This window comes from Gavia stellata, chromosome 2 (assembly GCF_030936135.1).
Source record: "Gavia stellata isolate bGavSte3 chromosome 2, bGavSte3.hap2, whole genome shotgun sequence".
NCBI classification, from domain to species: domain Eukaryota; kingdom Metazoa; phylum Chordata; class Aves; order Gaviiformes; family Gaviidae; genus Gavia; species Gavia stellata.
This window is the reverse complement of record NC_082595.1, coordinates 41,885,390-41,901,735: the sequence shown is the minus strand read 5'-3', so window position 1 is coordinate 41,901,735 and position 16,346 is coordinate 41,885,390. Positions and strand designations below refer to the sequence as shown.

At 37.9% G+C, this 16,346-nt stretch overlaps 1 protein-coding gene across 1 annotated transcript in view; it reads right to left on the bottom strand.

The window, feature by feature from the left end:
- ESR1 (estrogen receptor 1) overlaps nt 1-10,740 on the bottom strand; it is a 118,862-nt gene extending 108,122 nt beyond the window's left edge. Inside the window, exon 1 of the mRNA XM_059829568.1 lies at nt 10,298-10,740. Within this exon, the coding sequence (XP_059685551.1) occupies nt 10,298-10,725 (428 nt within the window). The 5' untranslated portion in view covers nt 10,726-10,740. The remainder of the gene's footprint in view (nt 1-10,297) is intronic.
- Between the last annotated feature and the right edge of the window lie 5,606 nt (nt 10,741-16,346).

Below are 16,346 nucleotides of genomic sequence, written 5' to 3'. Positions count from 1 at the left end.
AGGTGAATATCTCGTTAACCACGGGGAGGAAGGGAGAAATTGCACCCCTAGCGAGTTAATAACTGATACCAAACTGGGAGGGGAGGGCACGCAGGTTGGTGGATATGCTGCAAAGAAAGCTGCCAATCAGAGGAACCTCAACAGGCTGGAGAAATGGCCCAACAGGAATCTCATGAAGTTCAACACTGGAAAATGCAAGGCCATGCACCTGGGATGCAATAACCCCCTGCAGAAATACGGAAGGGGCTGGAAAGCAGCTCTGCAGAGAATGACTTGCAGATGCTGGTGGACAAGTTGAACAGGAGTCAGCAGTGTGCCCTGGCAGCAAAGAAAGCCAAACACATCCTGGGCTGTACTAATACAAACACAGACAGGAAGCTGAGAGCGGAGCTTGTTCCTTTCTCCTTGGCATTTGCAAGACTGCTTCCAGTTTGGGGCTTCCAAGCTGAAGACAGTCTTTGACAAACTGGAGCAAGTCCAGTGGACAGCCACCAAGATGAGGAGGGGGTTGGAACAAATGACATATGAGGAGATGCTGAGAGAACTGAATTTGTTTAGTCTTCAGAAGAGAAGGCTAAGGCAGGATTTTATTGCTGTCTTCAACTATATAATGGGAGACTTTAAAGGAGACAGAGCCAGACACTTCTTGGAGGCACACAGTGAAAGGATGAGAGACATCTGACACAACTTCGGGCAAAGAATATTGTGATTATACATTAGGAATATGTTTTTCACAGTAAGAGTGGTTCAACACTGTAACAGATTGTCCTGCATGGATGTGGAGTCTCCATTCCTGGGTATCTACAAAACTCAACTGGATAAGGGCCTGAGCAACCTGATCTAACTTTGAAGTTAGCCCTGCCTTGAGCAGGATGTTGACCAGATAATCTCCAGAGGCCCCTTCAAACTTATCTTACGCTGTGATTCTCATCTCTCAGTAACTTGCCTTAGCCCACAGTAATAATTGCAGAGAAAGTCCTGTTCAAAAGCCATACAGCTGTGCAATGAAGCAACCCCACACATTTTGTCAGAGAAGGATGCTTTTGCAATCAAGTCAATATATAATTACTGAGAAAGGATGGAGCATGCATGACACATGAAATTTCATATAATTTAGCTATCAAATGCAAACAAATTCCCACTGTGAATAGTGAGATGCTTCAAGAGTTTGTAGCTTAAATTTGAGTAGGTTTTCTGGGGAAAATCAAACAAAAATAACCCTGATTTGACAGCATCCCCACACTACCAAATATCAGAGCTATATCTATAATACAAAGGTGTCTAGGCTGTCCAGTGAAAAAATATGGGGTTTTTTTGCATAAGTATAGCAAAATTTTCTTTTCCTTTCATGATACTTAGAAAGTTGAGCCCTTTTTTGTCAAAATGTTAAAAAAAAAAAGTTACCTGAAACAATCATCTAACACTGAAAATATGAGCCAAAGGTGGACAGCATAAGTAACCAAAAAAGAGAGGAACCTAGGAAGACTTAATAATAAGCAGTGTTACTCAAATTGTCTATAGATAAAGCGGAATTTTGCTCTGGGGTGTTTAAAAATTTTCCTGCAGAATCAGATTTATTCCCACTTTGTTTGTTTTTTTTATTGCTTGGATCAAGAGAAAATAGTAATATTAACAACACATCAATGTGCAACCTGCTTTAGCAATGTTTGACTTCTTAAACTGCAATATGCCTGGCAGCTATGCTTAATACATGCCTCTTACAATTGTACTGGTTCTGATATTGCTGCCCTTAAAACTTTCACCTATGTTACTTTATATGGGTTTCTATCTCACTGCCTTTCTCCATCAACCTAATTAGAATGCTCTCAGATTTTTAATATTCTGCTGAACCACTATTTCCAGGATTTGCATGCTTTATCTCTTATTGATACCCTTGTAGATGAGAATTAGGATTATATTTCTCATAGCATGGCTATGAGAAGCTGTAAATACTTTTCAACCCATATGTTCTAAATAATCCAAACCATGCAAAACTATCGCAAGGTAATAAATGTGCTACAGCGGCTCATATGTTGGCAACATACAAATTTTTCCTTGCTTGTGCTTATCAATTTGGCTGAAGGAGGAATATAATTTTACTGCAGAATGGAAGCAAACAGACAAAACTGTTCTTTGACATATTAGCTCCCCAAAGATATCTAGATTTGGCGCACACTCTCAGCCATAGTATTCTTTGCCACTGCTACAGTTTCCTGGATACAAGGATTCTATGATATGTAATTTGAAACAGGGATCTTACTGTCAAGTTCAAGTTGTAACTAATAACCAAAGCAGGGAACACTTATTTGAATTAATTTTCTTTAGACACCAGCTGATACAAGTAACTGAATAATGACTAGATACTGCTTGATCAAGATAGCTCAGCAAAACAGATGTTTTAAGAATGCTTACTAGCTTTATAAACTGAAAACACAGATGACAAGGTATTATGTGACATTTTATTTTTGCCAAAGATCAGATGTTATAGTACTTGTCTTCAATAGTAAAATTAAATGACAATTTTTAGAGTTAGCACCTTCTAAGCTTCCATCTGTTTACAGATCAACTTGAAGAGGAAAAAAAAGTAAGTTTCTAAAAACTGGAATATTTTTCATGGATTTATGAATGAATAAATCTTGTCTCACAAACTTTAATTACATTTAAAGTGACAAAAATTAAAAGAAAAAGGGAAATAGAAAGAAAAGAGTAGGTATTACATATTCCAATTTTAACAGAGCTATATGTGAAAACCACAGTGGAGGCTATCTGGAAAGCATATTATAAGTTTCACAGTTTTGTGATTTAAGATTTGGTGCCTAAATTTTATGCTGCATCTTGTTCTGCAGCTGCTGCTTTCTCCACAGCATCTTCCTAACAAGTTTTATTTAGCAAGTGCTAGACTTCTCCTGTGTTGCAGTAAATTTCTGTTCCCCTTCCTAGCTTTGATGCCCACTTTGTAGCATCCTAGAAAGTTTTCCATAGTCATGTCTTTGCAGCACAAATCAATACTGAAGTAGGCTGTGGTGCTCAAAGCAGTGTTTCTGCATGATAGCAAGTAATAAAATAAGAGGGAGGGAATTGCTACTAGAAGTAGCAATTGAATTGGGCATTTGCACCACCGATTGATGAGACACTGAAAAAAATCTTCAAAGAGAAATACAGTTTTTCCCTAGAAAATCAGTTAAAAGTAGTTTCCCTATTTGGATATGATGATCAAGACGGAAGAATACACTGCTTAGTCACATAGCTTATGAACGTGAAGTGAAATGCATGGGCATTAAATGCAGCCCAGTGCTGCCTAGATGCTCACTGGTGTGTCATCCTCAAAGGGAGAGGAAGGCTCTCCCCTGTGGCATTCAACAGTTACTCTGCACAGATGATGCTGCCTGGGTCCTGGGGAGGTAAGTTTTGACAGTTGGCAGCGTTGTCAAACAGCAGCACGTGGAAACAGAATGTGACATATCCCACCCATGTTGTCTGATTTGAGAGGGACTGTACTCTTGAACAGTCATTGTAGACTAAAATCCCACCCACTGGATGTGAAGTGATTACTTGCATGGCTGTTCATGGTTGGTCACCAACTGCTTGTTTAAGAAGTCTTCTTAGTTACTTCTGACTTTCAAGCTTTACCGTTATTTTTTACTTTTACTAATGGCTTCCACGCAGTGAAGAAAAGGGAGGTGTCTTTTCTTGTTTTTATAGATCCTGGCAGTTGTGTCATTATTTAAGACTGTCACTGCAATGGCTAGAAGACCACTGAAATTGTTATGTGCATCTATCAAATAGGATTTATGTTTAGGACGGTCATATTTAAGCTCGTGTTTTCTGAGGACCACATTTCCTTTTTCTAGTAAAAGATTAAAATAAAATGCCCAGGTCACTCCTGAATGCAATGTTATCAACATCTTGTCAAGGAAAAAGATTATCCTGCAGATTTATGATCTTCTTTGCTCTAACAGGTATCACTGTAAGTAACCTTGTAGGTTAAATCTGGCAAGCAGTATCTCACACATTCATAGTTTTGCACCAGAAGAAGAAATAACTTGAGTCAGATGATGGAAGAACCCTCCCAGCAACTGGAATCTCAGCTTGGCAGAAAAGCAGAAATGCCTTGTCTTGCCCTGCCACATTGATCAGGGTTCCTAATGAGCTGTGGTAAATTATGATCTTTTTGCAGTCCACTGGAAAGGCCATCCAAATATATAGGGGTAGTGTACGACCTCAGATGTGACTTCTCTCTGCACAGCCAATTTTCCAAACAGCCCCCATAATGAATGCAATGAAAGCAACACTTTAAATGAGAATGTTGAAGGACAGCATCTCTGCTCTCATCTCAGTTCTGATGCCTGAATAGGTAACAGAAAACTCCCAGCAGACAGACCAGGGAGTCCATGACTAGTTTCAGTGTTTCATTGTCAATAATATCAAACTATCAAAATTATAAAAATCTCAATTTTTTAGGAGAAGCAGATGCACTTCACTTACAGGACTCTTCTCTGTGTTTGTTTGCAGCTATGCCTTAGCTCTCGTCAGCCTTTCGTGTTGGTTTAATAAAAAAATGCTGGCATTTGATGTTCACTTTCCAATTGCTGAACGAACTGGTGCCAGCAACTAATGCCTTCCCTATCAGAGCAGATACGGACAGCAGTGTTTGTTGTTTCAATAGGCTCAGAGCAACAGTGATCAAGGCCAATGACACAGAATCAATTCCCCATCTTCCTCTCAAGGGACATAGTGCAGTGTCTATCTGAAGGGAGATTACAGATGTTGACCGCTTTGATTCTTTAGAAACAGGAGACATATGGGTGGGATTCATTTCACAAAACTTTCAACATCACTGGGCATTCATCTTCATTCAGTAGATATCTGTACCAGGATGAGTCACTTCAGCCATTTTTTATAGTCTAGAAAGAGAAACTTGCACTTTCAGAGCCTAATGTACCTGGTCTATTTTAAATGGGTACCTTAGAAAGGGACAATGTGTGTGTGTGTGTTCACAGTACCTCTTTCTCTCTGTGTCTCCATAGACTAAGAAGGGAGTCCATGTGAATGTTTGATGCTGTTGTCCATGCCACATGCCATTTGAGGTGTCCTAGGTGATGACCCTTTCTGACACCCACATCCTACTCCAGAAAGGTACAGCTGCACAGTAGGTGCTGTTTCATATCTGCTAGACCCTTCTGATCTTTCAGCCTCTCAGATAGCACCAGATGCCTAAGGAGTGGAAAACCGAGTCATGCACTAGGCATCTATATTTAATCAGATGAACCCCATCCACACAGGCTGCCTGAACAAACGTGTTTTTAACCACAAGTGTTAAAACCACGTGGAAAGGAATTGGTAGATGGAGCACTTCCTGAGTCTGTGGTTTACTCAAAAAATACATCTGCTAAAGAAGTGAAGAAAGTTTTCTTCAATAATAAAACTTTGGAAAGGAAGCTCAGAGAGAGCAGGTGAGATTCATCTCCCTACCTGGCAGAGAGGAGGATAATGAGGAAGCATCACAGCTCCTTTACTCCTTTCCACTGTTGCCTGGCCTTATTCAGGGACACACGGAGGCACAGAACACATGTACTCCTCAAAAATATGGGTTGGTGACTTTATGGTACAAGCACACTTGCAGCAGGATCCACATCAGCACATTCCCTAAGAAGAGCTGCAGAAACAGCAAAGCTGGTATGTACAAATCCCTCATAACTGTAATGTGTGAGTATCTCAGAACATTTAACAGGTTTGTCTTTACAACACTTCCATGAGATAGGATAACTCCATGTTTTGCTGTCTCTTTCATTACAGTCATTTATTGCTGTAAAATTGTCAGGGATATCAGTACAAGCTGTGAAAACAGGAACACTCTGCGTGTTCAAGAAGCTGCCTGAACACTCGAACTGTGTTCAAGAGGGGACCTTAGAACAGTTTCATCCTTCAGAGAAAAATAAACAACAACAAAAAAAACCCAAACAAAATGCTACACTACATAGTACTCCTTCATGTTATGGAATACCTCATACTGCATAAAAAAAGAAAAAACGTCTTTGAATTTTGCATTCACTGTGACGTTCTTTTAATTTTAAAATTTGCGAAAATCCACTTTGTTTAGAACTCAGCATGACGAGCTAGAAAGACTCATAATGAATTGGACAAAGTAAAAAAATACATGTTAGGTTAACTATTTTTCAGACTGATGGATTTATGAATTACAGCTGAAGAGGGTTCGATCTACATTTGTACTCATTCTCAAATTTAGCAAACATTGAAAATTAAAGCTGTGATGATATTGATTGGAACAACAAGTTTAAAATTAGTCAGTCATTTTCAGTATGATAACTGGGACTAAAGCTAAATCAATACTTTATTACATTAATCTACACCTAAAGTCTGAGGTACTAGAAGATACTCACAAACTAGCCACTAAAAGTGAGGGAGCGAGGAATGATTTTTCATCTGGTATTTCTGTTTGTACGCTGATTTGCCCTGCGTCTGTCCCTCATTACAGACTGACAGACAAGTCCCTCATCAGGTAGCTGGTAGGTGCAGTCCATTTTCACATGGGTTTTGCCCAAATTTGGAAGCAGCTCCAAACACAGGCTACAGAGAGCCTGAAATACAGGCATGGTTCTACTTCAGATCTGAGAAGTGCAAACTCAGTGGGATGACACAGGGACATCACACACTGGCAGAACAAAAAGGATTCATCTTTGTTGTTGCTTGTAGGAATTTGCTGAGCTAAATTAGCTACTGAAAGGCTTCTTGGTTTTTCCCTAAATGAACAAAAACCTGCCAAAAAGCACAAGGAAATAACCAGAAATGACCAGAACTCAAATGTAATAGTTAAGAACAAAAGAATTATTTCAATTAATTTACTGTAATATCCATGAGTACAAGAATTCCTGTAATAATAATCAACCACTAGTCAGCATTTAATAAAAAAACCCCACTATAAAAATAATTGAGAAAATAAAATATAAGTGAGATTTGAAGACAATTAAAAACATAACTAGTGCTATGTCTTCTCCCTTTTACTGGAAGATACAGACACTGTAAGATAAGGGAAAGGTATTTTAGTTTGGCTCCCTATAAAACAGCCACAAGATCAGACATAAAAGGGGTCAAGTTAAAGACAGAACAACTCGAATTAAGCAAGCCCCTTCTTTTTTCTCAAATTCGATGTCCCATGATTTAGAGACTCCAGAAAGGAGGAGATTGGTATATTTTTTGTATTCTTTACAAAATGGTTCTTTTCTTTACGTATCATTTTGTTCTTCAGCTAGATATAGAAGCCTATCATTATCTTGCAGTAAGAGACAAAGCCTTTTGGAAAAGGAAACACTATTTGAAAGGAATAAAATATAACTTCAGAATTAATACACATGTAGCTACACATGTGTCTTTAGTCAGCACGATTTTGAATACTTATTAATAAAATCAAATGACATGAAAAGTTTTCCTTATCACATACAGAAAGTTTAGAGTTTTGTGACTGAATATTTTTCACATTTTATTCAAGTATTAACAAAACACAGTTTCAGCTCCAGCCTGCAATGATTATTTATTGTCCTAGCCACTTGTATCACTGAATGCAGCATTTCCATCTTAAATCCAGAGTATAAGAGGATGATGCAATCCAAATATTTCTGTCTTACAAGCCAAACAGCATAATTCTGTTACACAGAAAGGTAAATAAGAATTGCAGAGGATTCCTTCTGCGTCTTAGGTTACATTACTTGTTATAGAAGCAGGCAGCCATATCATAAACTGATCATGATCCATTTTAAATTTTTTTAGGGCTTTTTGTTTGAGAGTTTTTGCCTTTACCATTCCCACCCGTAGGTTGTTCCAGAAACTCACCATTTTGGTAGTTAGACATCTTCCAATCTCCAGCATCAATTTATTCATTGCCAGATTACACTGCCCCATGCTTTCTTTTCTCCCATAACCCAATTGAAACCAATGAGATTAGCCAAATGAATGAAGCAAATTGGAAATTCATGCGTTACAATATTTTTTAAAGAACTTGTTCTTAAACTCCATGATTAGATATTTAAATATTTCCCAGACACTGAACACCTATTAAAATTATTTTTAACAAACTATTGGTGATCAGATTTGTGCCAAAACATGAGAATAAAGACCTAATATTTAATGTTGTGAGGGTGGTGATAACTTTGTAAATACAATCTTGCAAAAATGAGAAGAAAAAAAAGCACAGCTTTTATCAATTTAATTCCAACAGTACCATGCCTGTTAACAAAAGATAATCACAGCAAGCACCTTGATACACATTTCTTATTCTAACACAAGATGCGCTTTACAGAATTATGTCTGGAAGGGGCCATTAAATCATTTTTTTAACACTGTATGCAGATAAACCATCTGCATATCCAAGATCATAAATCCACCTAATTACTGCTGCATTAAGCCTCATCAATTGCATACAGCTAAAACACATCTTCAAGGGCGACACCCATCCTTGATCAGAAATGTCAAGAAATGCGAATCCAGCACTGGCCTTACATGTTTGCCCCAGTAGTTAAACTAAAAAAGTACGTTAATTTTGTTTTGAAATGTCTCACCTCAATTCACTGTTTAAAAATAAAAGGACATTATTTCCATAGTTCAGCTTCTATTTCCAGGTGATTCTTGGGTTTGATTCCTCCTGAATAAACACCCTGACTGTGGTACATTTTCTGCCTGTGTATTTCTACTTCACAAACTCACTACTCCACTGTTTACATATCTAAGGTCACTTACACACTTTTCACCATTGGTTTGCACTGGACGTTGGTGTAAAAACAACCCTTTCATCTAGCGCAAAAATGCAGTTTCACTCTCAAGTGACCAGTAATCATTCAAGATCTTTATACTCTGACATGTATTCAGTCTTCCCAGAGGTATTATATTTGGTTGCACTAAAATGTATTTTGTTTGAACCAATTCAGTTAACACATCACTGTATTGGACAGTCTGACATAACCGCTATCATTTCCCCAGTCTTTATTCCATCTGCTCCCCAAAACTGATTAATCATTTGCGAAAAGTGCCATCATCGTCTGTTTCTTTGGACGAGATTCTGTTACCAGATTCTTAGTCGGGCTGAGTTAGACTGTTAAGAACATATGTTGCTGTTCACAGTAGCATGTTATATTGTGCAAATAAGTCTGGCAGAGTCTGGCCCTCAACAGGGAAAAAATAACTTTAAAAAAAATAAAAATAGCTTTTATTTTTTCATAGTCATTCCATTTCTAGCAAACTCACCTGTATCTCTCAGATAAACAGATACAGACAGAGTTTAGGGGAAAAAAATTACATCTAACTGTTCACTTTGATTCACTGAAGCACAGTATAATAAGCTGATGCAAAACTATGCTATTAACACTGCACAAACATTAACAGGGTGAGTATTGGTGTGTATGACTATATTTTCTTGGAAGCTACAGTTCTATCAATTTCTACCACTTACTTCAAAAATTATGTAAAAGTTTTCACAATAACTTTTATTGTGAAATAAAATACACAGTAATTATTTAAACCAAGGAAAATGATGCCCCCCCCACCACCACCACCAAAGACAATTTTATCTTTCTATTCCAGACAAACAAAATAACCTTTCTATTGAGGGACAAAAATACAAAAGCCCCAAAAATCTTATCTTTTGAAATGCAGCATGCCAGATTTATGGTTAATATATATCACCCTCCAATGAAAAATGCAGTTTAATATGTACACAGCTCTTACGATAGCTCATGAAGGTGGTTACTGACTGAAGTACTGTCACTGAGACAACTCTAACAGTTTGATTAGGAAGGATATTGTACTTCTGAACTACTTCCTATATAAGCCACTTCTCACACTGTAAAGGAAGCCAGAGGAGAAAAATGCTCTTACTACCAGCTAAGAGCTGAACAACCAACCACTCACACCCAGAAATGTGTGATGGTGGAAGTTTTTTAGTATGCTTCAGACAGTAATTCTAATATATTACAACGGAAAGGTCGTTTGTCATTCTTTAATCAGTTATGATTTCATCTTTTCCCAGGAAACATTTATACTCATTATTCAATTTGTTTCTCATTTACGTACAGTTTTTAAAATTTACAGCTTACAGTTTCAGTGAGCTGTGAATTGCAGTTTTGTTTTATTCTACGGTATTTTTTATGGTCTAGATATCGTGGATGAGTCAATTAAATCACACGGTCCTTTACACAGAAAGAAAAGATTAGGGCATACAGATTTCCACATTCTAATTTTCTCAGTTCATCTGCTTAAAGAAGAAAGAAAAAATATCTGTAGCATTTACCTGTAGAAGGCTGGAGGAGCAGCTTCCCTCATCCCAAAGCTGCCCTGTTCATTTTCAAGGTAATAGGGTACCTGTTGGCTGTGATGGTGGATGAAGGGTGAGAGCTGGGGTGCCGTTTGCAAGAACACGACTGGGCTTGGTGGGACATTGTTCAGTGAGTGAAATCCTGCCAGACTGCTGGACCCAAAAGATTCAGAAGTAGGGGCATAACTGAGAGTAGTAGAGCTGTACACTGGAGCCGTAGTACCAAAATCGTAAGTGGCTCCTTCTGGGTAGTTGAAAACTCCTGTCTTGTTGCTCTCCACGTACATGTCGCTGAGCGATCTTTCCAGGGGAATCTTCAGCTGAGGTCTGCTCAGTGTCTCCAGTTCAGTGCCTTGAATCTGGTGCAGCAGGGTAACTCCAGAGGTTTTGGTGTGAAGGGTCATGGTCAGTGCTAATGGCAGCAAGCAAGGAACATATCTGCTTTTACTGTCAACAGCGAGATCGGCAGCTGGCAGTCCACCTAAAAAAAATACCAGAACCTTTTCTGAGGCTCAGCAGAAATCATAATAAAGCAGCACTACGCAGGTATTCCTCTAATCTCAGCAAGGAGGAGGATACAAACAAATGCAGAGTGAGTACTGAAAATGCACATTCTCTCTCTCTCCCTCCCTCCCTCTCCCTCTCTCTAACTTTTAGGAACTCCTCATCTGCGCTAATATGCATTACAAGGTGCTGGCCACGAGCCAGGAACTCTTGCCTTGTGCCGACGTTGGTTTAAACATCACTTCAGAAACAATTAGTTTTGGAGTTATACCAAATAATTGTCTCTCTAAATGTTACTTCATTCTTACTAGTCATTTAATTTTTCACTTCAGGGCAGCCAGCGCTCTGCAGCAACTAACGGGAAAGAGCACTTAAATCCAACCAGGAAAAGTAGTCAAGTGGTCAGGCAGATTACTGCCTTTTATTTCCTTAGCAGGCTCCAATCTATCTGTGCTTATCTCTCCTCCTGTTTGATTCATTTTCATGTTTGCTAGAAATATGTAATGTGTACATTGTAATGACCCTGGGTAGGACTATGCTGTAACTGAGATAGATAGGGCAAAGCAGAATGTGTGTGTGCAAGCACATGCATCTCTGTGTGTGTGTGTAATGAGCCTCAGTCAATAAAACTAGCTAACAAAATTAAAGGGTGTATGATATCTATGTAGAAGAAAAGTTTTTTAATATACTTTCATCAGTAATAACAACTTCAAGTTACTAGAGTGTAATAGTAACATTAAAAACAAGGAAAAGCCTTAGATTAGCCTAGAAATTTCTGTGTGCTTCTTTTTAGGCTGTAAAATGATGAAACAAAGCATCATTCAGACTTTGACATAGGAAGATCCCAAAAGTTAGGAAAAAATGTATTTGATGGCATGACACGCGAATTGAATACAGGAAATTCTTTTCCCTAGTCCTGTGAACAAAAGCTCAGCAAACTTGACTTTTGAAATCAGACTAGAAAAAACAAGTAATCCAAAATAATCAAGTGAGATTGTCTTTAAAATAAACTGAAGTGCCTCTCAAAGTTATATTTAGAAAAAAAAAGGGAAGAGAGAGAACATAATGAAAAGGTGTGGCATGCATGCTTCATCTTGTAATCTCATTCCATATAATTTTAACTTCGCACAAACCAGTTCTCCTGAACCAGCTAAATGAAAACCTCCAGTAACTGTTTCAAGCTCTCTAGCTTTATTGCTGTGGTCTGTGGTTCAGTCAGTGAAATAGGTTAATGCCAACCCTAAACACATTAATATATTGGCTCCAGTTAGTATGTTTTGAATACTAGCAAAGTCTGTGCTATACTTAAACAACTTCACAGTTATTCAGCTCAATCTTCAAAAAACCCAAGAAACCAAAAAACTGAATATGCAGGTCACTAATAGCTTCAAGAAAAGTTTACTAAAACCAGTTTTATTTTAATAATAACATTATGTTTTCAGAACTTCTACTGAAATAGCCAAAGTTATTTGTATTTGCAAGATTAGTCTGAAGCAATATACATTTGTACCTCCGCAGGCACACAGCTAAGACAGCAGCACACACATAAATACGTACTTGATAGATTTCCTCACCCACCCAGCCACCCTCCCCACCCTGTTCAAATTTCAGATTGTAGACTTTGATCAAAGAGATAAGCTTGTTGAAATAACACTGGACTAAACATGTTCCCAGTTAAAAAAATAACAATCAGACAATCATACCCAGCAGTTCAGAAAGTCTTCGAAGAGTTATTCTGAAAAAATGCCAGACAGTGTGAGAGAAAAAAAAGAAAGTGTGTGCATGTTTGCATAGAGTGGGCGAACGTGCATCTGCAGAGACTCACAAAACAGCAAGCAAGCATAGCTCTGAGCAGCCAGTCTGCTGGGCTATACAGGTTGACATGAATGGCAGTTACGAGTTTAAGGTCAGTCACTCTCATAGACTTCATTCCTTGCTTCACTAACACATAGAAAAAGCATTACCTCACATTAAACTGCATAATCTGAGAATTAATGTGAATCTGCCTGCTATAAGAAGTACTCACTTCTACAGTGTGCTACAAAATGGACTTTAAATTTTTATTTAAAGCATTATCCAACATGTACACTATTTTAGAATTCCTATATTGACATGCAATAAAATGCTCCACTGTAATAGCGATGCAGAAGACGGAAGATGTAAGTGTGCACACAGTGACTTGACTTCTGAGTGCATCCTGTGCAACCTCAGTGCTCCTTGCATGCAGTTCTTAAAAACCTCAATAATTATTTTGGGAGGGTTGTGTGTTTTCAGGGAGACAAATACTTAAAATTCCTACCATATGCAAACCGCATTAAAACACACTGTAGGGTTAAGTAAAAGGACCATCACTTCTGCTCTGTACCATTTAAAGTAGGGACCCTATGAGCAGCTTTCCACAAGCCAGCGTGGAAACTTACAGTTCTGCCCCCTAAAAGGGCTCAGCAATAGGTAGCTGCAGTATCCCTGCAGCACACAGCCTGGTACGCATTTCGGAAGAAAAAATGTGAGTGCCACCAGCGAGGTCTTAGGGGCCGGCTGGGAATCCCTGTGATAGCATCCTGGAATGTTTGGCTTACTTTTTCTGTGGAAGAAGAGCGAGAGAGCAAGAAAGGGCAAGGGTGGGGGGGAGAGGATTAGCCAAACCAAATCCCATGAAGAAGGTGAATTTTTGATTTGTGTATACTGCAAAAAATCCATTTTTGATTCTGCATACTATATGTGGGACTTTTAGATACAAAAAAGCTATGAAATGCAACAGATTGTCAGAGGGGGCTATTTTTCTTGTCCTGCATGGTGATGACTATCCTGCTTGCTCCAAATTAACACATGCTACTAATTCACCCTGCTTTAGGGATGGCGTTAGATGCATCTGCTTGTGGGCTCACCCCCCGGAAAAATGAGACCTAAATTTTTAAATCCTGGTCTTTGTGCTTAAAGGCCAGGACTTACTCCACCACCCAGTTTAATCACTCTGATCTATTAGATGTCAGGTTTTACATGTTATGAGCACGATATGGAAATGTGTACAGGATATAGCAATAATATTTGGTACTTTTTACCAGTGGACATGAAGTTTATGCAAAAATTTAGTTTCGCCTATTTCATGTATGCCTTTAAAAATATGCAGATCTCATACAGAAGGGCTTCCCTCATTCACTGTGTATTTTTTAAAAAATCACATGTAGTAACAACAGAGAGTAAATAAAAACATGAATTGGCTGCAGCATCTTCATGTCCAGTGCTAGACAGAAGTGTCCAAAAAATACTTAGTCAACGGGAAATCTACTTTTTCAGATTCGGTAATTTCTTCACTAATGTGTATGCAACCGCAACCAAGCTGCCCTATGTATTTCTCTCACCTTAATGAAGGCCTAATACTGTTTTGGAGTTACTGAGCACATACTACTGGAGAAAGTCGTCTATCCCAGTCTTCCTCAGACATCCATAAAAAATAGAGGGAAACTGTTTCTACAAAATCTGAAGATTTGCTAAATTTGTATCAGGTATAGATTGGTTTTTTGCTATATTTCTGAAGTTTGGGAATATACAAATAAAATTAATGCTGGCTTTGATCCATCCAGATTTATGCATACACAATATGTATGCATACACAATATGTATGCATACGTTAAAATAGGGAAGAAACAGGAAGGAAAGAGAGAATAACAATTAATGAATACTGAAGAAACAGGAGAGGACAGCCCACTGTGACTGAGGAGCACTACAGACATGTAAGCAATGAAGGTCAAAGCAGAAATTGCCTCTTCATACACAGCGATTTTTAGTGAGACTGAGTCAAGATGAGTTTCTGAAACAGTGAGGATTCAGACACTATCTTTCTCATGGAAATGAGAAATGAATTGATTAAATGAATGGAAGTGACTGATAAAATCCTGTGTTCCCCTTTTTAAAATGTCAACCTTTCTATTTTCCTTTTCTAGATATGCCAGAGTTCCAGTGCCCAACTCAGATTTTCCGGAGAGAGGAATTTACTTTAAATTACACTAATAAATTACCAGATGTAGTAACATTAGAACTAAATCACATTTCTGTAGCTCTGTGGTTACATTAGCATCATTTACAGCTGAAGAATATTTAGATATGTTTCTAAAGGCAAATTCTGTTCATTTTGATTCATTGATCAACAGTTTGCTTCTAGTTTTTAAATTTCTGTCTTTTTTCTTTTTTTTATTCTTTTTTTTGTTGTTGACAAATGACTAGAGTGATCAGATTAAGCTAGCAGAATCATGCATAGTGCAGTTTGGCTCAACTGGACCATCAGTGCAACACCCTTACCAGCTACAAACAGGAGGGTACTGAATCAAAGTCAGTATTTTTACCATAACAGACAACATGAACATATTTTCACTTCAAAACTGGAACATAGTTTTAAAAAAAAAAAAAGAAGAGAAGTAGCCTCCTTCCACTGATGATTGCATATAACGTGGTACCAGCAAAACGGACTCAGAAACAGAAAAAGGAAAAGGATAGATAGCGAAAATTTTAGAAAATACTACTTTAACTTATCTAAATAACCAAAAGAAGGTTTGGGGATCTCCAGTGCCACCAGCAATTTTCTATTAACTAAAAGTCCTGAAAGCCTGTCAGGGAATAGTAACAAAATAAGTTCTGTTTATAGGGAGAAAAAAAAAGAAAAAGAAAAGGAGGAAAAAACAGCCTGAACAGATTCCTGATTCTGGACAAGATAAAATAGCAGTTTAAGGGGAAAGGAGATGAAAGTAAAAACACTAAACAAAGACTATTCAAATTATAAGAATCTTTAAAGATAGCAAAACTTCTAATCCTATAACAGGCTTTTTTCAGCACTAGTTTTAGTAAGTATTCCAACAAAAAATGGTAAACTCGGAACTCAGAACATATACTATAAATTTTCCATAAACCTGCTGACAGTGAGAGACCATAAACTTCATCGCTTTGGTTCCACAGCTATAAAGATAGAAGCTTTTTTTAGCTGCTGCAATTAAAGAAGAATCTATTGCACATAACAGGAGGAACATTATGTTTTTCCAAGATTCCACTGCAACATTACAGAGAAATTATGTTGTGTTTAGTCCAGTGAGGAAACTCCTCAAGATAGACAGCTGGAGAATAGCACCATCTACCCCACTACTTTATAAATCTTCTCTGAAAAAAAAAAAAAAAAAAAAAGAATTAAAGCCCTTGATACCACTAGGCAAAGCAAGAGGTATGCTTAAAAATTCCTTAGGATCTTAACAGAGATAAGTGCTTCACCCTGTTATTGGGAGGTTTTATAAGTTGATATGAAGATGTATATCTTTTTTTTCCCCCTACCCCCAAATAACTTACCAAAACCAGCCATGGCATCAAAAGGCTGGACCCAAGATTTTTAATTCTAAATTTATGTTTTAGGTTGGTTTCACTGTTAGAAGGGGAGCTTCTGCTTTCTAATGTCAAATATAAGTAGAGAATTTGAGAATATTTGCTCCAAATAGTTCTTGTTCCAAACAGGGAACTGTGGAATACAATTATTCCACAC